The sequence below is a fragment of the Dipodomys ordii genome, unplaced genomic scaffold (assembly GCF_000151885.1).
Source record: "Dipodomys ordii isolate 6190 unplaced genomic scaffold, Dord_2.0 Scaffold16, whole genome shotgun sequence".
In the NCBI taxonomy this organism is placed as follows: domain Eukaryota; kingdom Metazoa; phylum Chordata; class Mammalia; order Rodentia; family Heteromyidae; genus Dipodomys; species Dipodomys ordii.
The window spans coordinates 2,105,993-2,112,263 of NW_012267232.1; the positions used below are offsets into that span (position 1 = coordinate 2,105,993).

The following is a 6,271-nucleotide window of genomic DNA, read 5'->3' on the forward strand; positions in this document are numbered from 1 at the left end:
GGCGGTTAATTGGAGATAAGAGTCTCACAGACTTTCTTGCATAGGCTGATTTGAACCATGATCCTCAGATCTCAGCCTCCTTAGGATTATAGGGTGAGCCACTGGCACTTGGCCCAACTTAATTTTTTTTTAAAGTGGTCATCATACTTTTTTGTTTAACACACAAGACTTTTTAAAGAAAGAATCTATGTAAGGATGTAGATTAAAAAAGTATTTTTACCATAAGAACATGGTGGCTAACAATACAGGGGCCACTAATATAGTCGTATTGGCAGTTGGTGCCACTGCTTTATTGGTGCCAAGGCACTATGAGTGTCACCTACCAGTGCTTTTGTACCATTGCTATCTCTCTTAGCATGTGTAATGCCATTTATTATGTATGAATGGACAGATTATTGGAGTCTTCAATCCTCCCCCCCCCCAGGTTATTGGTATTCATAATTCTCTTTTAATCCTTTGTGTTGTAGATGTTACAATGCTAAAAACTGGTCTTCTCAAGGAGGAAGAGGAAGATGATCAGGCAGGCAGTAGTCACAATCTACCACTTGTAACATCCCAAAGGCCATTTTATGATGGGCCCATGCCAACTCCCCGACAAAAGCCCTTCCAGTCAGGTTCTACACCCCTACATCTTACTCACAGATTCATGGTAAGCCTTCAATGTACAATCAAGTTTTAAAATAGCTTTTCAAGCCGAGTGGCAGTGCCTTACTCCTATAATCCTAGCTACTCAGGAGGCTGATTTTGGTTTGAAGCCAGCCTGGACAGGAAAGTCTATGAGACTTTTATCTCTAGTTAACCAGCAAAAAGCTGGAAGTGGAGCTGTTGCTCAAGTGGTAGGTGGTATCTTTGTATGGGAAAAAAAATCTCAGGGACAGTGCCCAGGCTTTGAGTTCAAGCCCCAGGGTAGGCACACACAAAACACAAAAGTGTTGTTTGCAGTAAAGGAGGAGGGGGCAGGGAAGAGGGGGGAGGAGGAGGAGGATAGCAGTGTAGGGATTTTTTGTTTTTTTGTTTTTGTGGGGGTTTTTGTCAGTCATGGTGCTTAGACTCAGGGTCTGAGCACACTGTCCCTGAGCTCTTTTGCTCAAGGCTAGCATTTTACCACTTTGAGCCACAGCTCTACTTCTGTTTTTTGGTTAATTGGAGATAAGAGTCTCATGGACTTTCCTACCTGGCCTGGCTTTGATTGTCAGATGTCAGCCTCCTGAACCACTGGTACCTGGCCAGTGTAGTTTTTTTTTTAAATGCTAAAATAAATAGGTATATATGGTCATATATATATATTAGCTGCCTTGCCTAATAAATATACATAAAAGTATGTACTTTCCCACGAATAAAGAATATTAGTCATTGTAAATTTTTTGTACAATTGTAGCTCAATTGGTAATTGATGTTACTCTTGTTGCCTAAAACTATAGTTTGATGTGATAACACCCGTAACTTAAACATTGGTATAGTATGAATTGTAATATTATTAATTGGTAGTATTATAGTTGCTAATTCTAAAAATTTCAGCCTTTCTTAGACTTCAATCTTATCTATTTGTAGGTATGGAATTCTATTGGAATTATTCGTTGTTATAATGATGAGCAAGACAATGCCATAGACGTAGAGTTTCATGATACCTCCATACACCATGCAACACACCTATCAAACAGTTTGAATTATACAGTAGCAGATCTTTCCCATGAAGCTATTTTGTTGGCGAGTGAAAGCACTGATGAACTAGCAAGGTAAATTCAAGATTATGAAACAGTTCAGCACTGTTAAGTTGTTAATTATATTTTTTAAATGAAATCCAGAAGGAATTTTTGGTACATACACCAGCACACTAATAATACCTCTGAACGTGTCTGTTTTCTCTAATTGTTTCCTCATGACATTCTCTAATTGCATACCAAAGCAATGTATGTAAATTGTAATATGAGATGTGGAATTACTTTCACATTGTTAGTGCTGTTACTACTATTATAGATTTGTTGACAATGGAATACAGATGACTAGAAAAAGAAAGTTCCTTCTAGAATCCTGTTCTCAGATATAAGTACTATTAACAGTCAGATGCATATCTTTGAAGCCATATTAGTGTGTTATGAATCTTTTTAAAGTTTACTGTATTGCAGTATAATTTATATGCAATAAAATGTACTCATGTATAGTTTTGAGTTGACAGATACGTATATATTGAGGTATGACTACTGTAATCAAAACAGATTTTTTTTTCTACTATACTGGGGTTTGAACTCAGGGTTTTATGGATGGCATTCTATGATATGAGCTATACTCCCTAACTCCTTTTTGTTATTTTTTGAAAACAGAGTTCTATAATTATGCCTAGGCCAGTCTGGATGGCAGTCTTCTAACTTATACTTCCCCCTTATTGGGAAAATAGGTATATACTACATCAGCTTTTTACTGGCTAAGATGAGATCTTCTGATCTGTCTCCAGAATAACTGTTAGAATATACTGATGGGTGCCATCATATAATATTCTTTATATTTTAAGTAAAATCTGTTTTCTCTTATTGTTTTGTTGTTAATTCATTTCTAGCTTTAGAACTGATGATGTTTTTCCACTATAGATTATATTTGAAATCGCTTTGAAAAAGAAATTTTTTATGTATCTTCTTTATAGCATGTACTAATTATACAAAGGAGTTTCATTGTGCTATTTCTATGTTTGTATTGTGTACTTTGATCATATTCACCCTTTCTGAGAAAGTAATTTTAAGAAACATTTCCAAATATTCCATTTATCAATTGCTCTTTCTCTTGACGCTTCAGATTCCTTTATATGTTTTAATAGGTAGGTAAGGAGACAGACAGAAAAATAGATGTAGATATAGAATTTTTTTTGAAAAAACACTTCTCATTTTTTATATTATAAATTTCTCTCTTTAAACTTATTTTATTGTGGACCCCTTGGGCTTTGACAGATCTCTTTTCTTGATACATTTGATGGATTTTTACCATCTCCCAGGTAATTTGAAATTAAAATATTTCTGATGAGATATATTTGTTCCTTGTTGCTATAATGGTCCACAATCTAGGGGTGTTAGTCACTTGGGAGTTAAATAAGTTAAAGCATCCAGTGGCTTAATGGTTTTATGTATTTCATTTTAAGGATAGTTCATGGGGCTGGATTGTATAGCTCAGTGATACTGCAGTTGCCTAGCATGCTGGAGACAGTGGGTCTGCCCCAGCTTAGGGATAGGAAGGAAAGGAGAAGGAAATTGAGAGGTCATAATTATTAACTTGGATTGTTTCTGTCTTGTTTAATTTTTAGCAAGCTTCACTGCCTACACTTCAGCTCTTGGGATTCAAGCAAAGAGTGGATGGTAGATATGCCTCAGCATGAGGATATTGAAGCCATTTGTCTTGGTCAGGGATGGGCTGCTGCCGCCACTAGTGCCTTGCTTCTTCGATTGTTTTCTATTGGAGGTGTTCAGAAAGAGATCTTCAGCCTTCCTGGGCCTGTGGTATCAATGGCAGGACATGGAGAACAGCTTTTAATTGTTTTTCATAGAGGTAGGATTTTTTCCCAGTTTTATAATTTGACTAGTAAGATGGAAATTACTTGAGCTTTTCTGTTGTTGCTCTCTTTTTTTGGATAATATATACACCTCCTTTTTGCCTTTAGTGTTTGCATAAGTGAAGTCTTTGCAGAAAATTCTGTTGTATTTACTAATAGTAGTAAAAACAACATCTTATTTGTAGACTGTATTAAAGAGAAGATTTCAAGATGGAGTCTGGTTATTTCTATGCTTAAACCTTATCCTTTGGCAAGCACATCTTTCAGAGTTTAAATGCCTAAAAGATAAACCATTCTTTTAGTATGTAGGATCAAACAAAACAACCACAAAAAGCCAGAAGTAGGGGTTAGAGTCGTGGCTCAGTAGGTAGAGTGCTAACCAATGACCCAAAGTATCAGGTACCGAGTTTGAGTCCCTGTCTCAGACCTTAATAAAATAAAGAAAAAGCCCAAAGTAGAGTTGTAGCTCAAGTGGTGGAGCACCAGCCTTAAGTGAAAAAGCTCAGGGACAGCACCCAGGCCATGAGTTCAAGCCCCAGGACCAATATCAAAAAAAAGTCTGTGGACAATATTCACTCTTAGATTTCGTTTTTCTTTAGTATTGGTTAGAACTGTAAATTGGCATTATGAGATATAGGACAAACGTAGTTTGAGAAACTACTCTGGAATTTTATAAAAAACCACAGTTATAAATATATCTGTGGTCCATGACTTCTAAGTTGGTATCACCAAGACCTATCTTACTCTATCTCCAGGCTCAAGCATCCAATTGAAATCTGAAAATGGAGGGTTTTTTTTTTGTTATTTTGTTATTTCTGTCAGTCATGGTGCTTGAACTCTGGGCCTGGACACTGTCCTTCAGCTCTTCAGCTCAAGGCTAGCGCTCTACCACTTGAGCCATAGTGCCACTTCTGGCTTTTTTTGTGTATGTGGTGCTGAGGAATGGAACCCAGGACCTCATGCACAGAAGGCAAGCACTCTACCACTGAACCACCTTTCCAGCCCTGAATATGGAGTTTTAATAGTTGGAACTTAACTTCGTCATAATAAAGCCCTATTGCTTTTCCTTCTAAACTTGCTTTTTGCATAGTTTCTTTATTTTAGTAAATGCCTAACAATCCACTTGGTAAGGCCAAACTCCATCAATAAAGTCTTTCATCATGTCAATTCTTTTTTTTTTTTTCAAATTTTTTATTGTGATTAAGTGGTTACATTATTTCCCAAATTTCACAGTATTGTGGGATAGTGATGCTTAGTTAAAGTCACAAACACATTCTAACCTTCATGGAGCAAATTGTCTGTCATGGTCTATAACATTTATGAGTTCTATGAGCTTTGTGATACACTTATTTCTTCCACATTGAGTGATATACATTTCTTTTGTTTTGCATAGCTGTTCCCTCTTTCCTACTTGTTCCCTCTCTTCCATCGCTGCCGTGGAGTTGCTTAGTTCATTTTGGTCAATGTCCAGTGCAGCTGATGGGTCCCACTGTTGTACTGATTCCCTATAGTTCTGTGTCGTCCTCCTGGTTTCCCTCCAGTATGCATATATATACTATACATGTCATCAGTAGCATGGGTTTATTTAGTAGTGATTCGACCAGATGAGTGGAAATCCTTTGTTTCTTAAGTCCTGTTAAATTTGTCGCATCACCTAACATTTTGGATTTAACATCCATTTATCAAGGAGACCATGTGCCGTTTGTCTCTTTGTACTTGGCTTACCTCGCTCAACATGATTTCTTCTAGTTCCATCCATTTCCCTGAAAATGCCATTATTTTGTCGTTTCTAATGGCTGCATAATATTCCATTGTGTATAGATACCACAATTTTTGGATCCATTTATCTGTGGTGGGACATCTGGGTTGTGTCCATATCCTGGCTATTGTGAACAGTGCTGCAATAAACATGGAGGTGCATGTGTCCTTGTATACTGGTTCCTGTTGTTCAGGATAGATACCTAGAAGTGGTATGACTGGATCATAAAGGCGGTCAACATTTAGCTTTCTGAGGACCCTCCAGACTACAGTCTCTCTCCAATTTGTTGTTGACCCTGGGACTCTGTTCAGGAAGTTCCTTCCTGTGCCTATAAGTTCAAGTATCTCTCCTACTCTGTCCTGCAGTAGTTTCAGAGATTCAGGTTTGATGTTAAGGTCTTTAATTCATTTTGAGTTTCATCATGTCAATTCTATGAAATAACACATTCCAACTATGGCTCATTTTATTTCCTGTATTTACACTCTAGTCCAACCTGTATGTTATATCTTAGATTATCATAGTAGTCTCTTAACTAACTTTTCAACGTCAAGTTTTGCCTTTTAGCATCTATCCACGTGGCTGCTTGGGTGACCTTTTCCAAACAGGTCATTTCCCTCTTCTTCAATCTTTCCTGACTTACTAGAATAACAGTTACGCTATTTATGGTAGATGGCAAGTTGATCTACTGTGATCTGTTGCATAATCTGATCTACTGTGATCTGTTGCACCATCTGGCCTCTACCTGTCCCTTAAATTCATCTTTTGCCCCTTTCTTTCATTACCGTTTTCTTGCTATTCTGGCCATTTTGGTTTTGAGTTGAACTCTCTATACCTGCCTTAGGACCATTCTGTTAAGCTGTTCCTTCTACTTACTACAGTGTGCCTTCCCCTAACATTTGCATGGCCAGCCCCACATTGTAATTGGTATATAACTTAAGTTTTCCTTCCTTCCTTCCTTCCTTCCTTCCTCCCTCCCT

At 37.4% G+C, this 6,271-nt stretch overlaps 1 protein-coding gene across 1 annotated transcript in view; it reads left to right on the forward strand.

The window, feature by feature from the left end:
• The window catches only part of Wdhd1 (WD repeat and HMG-box DNA binding protein 1), an 83,500-nt gene that overhangs the window by 24,774 nt on the left and 52,455 nt on the right, over positions 1-6,271 (forward strand). Inside the window, exons 10-12 of the mRNA XM_013012216.1 lie at positions 468-649; positions 1,552-1,736; positions 3,290-3,564. Of these exons, the coding sequence (XP_012867670.1) occupies positions 468-649; positions 1,552-1,736; positions 3,290-3,564 (642 nt within the window). The remainder of the gene's footprint in view (positions 1-467; positions 650-1,551; positions 1,737-3,289; positions 3,565-6,271) is intronic.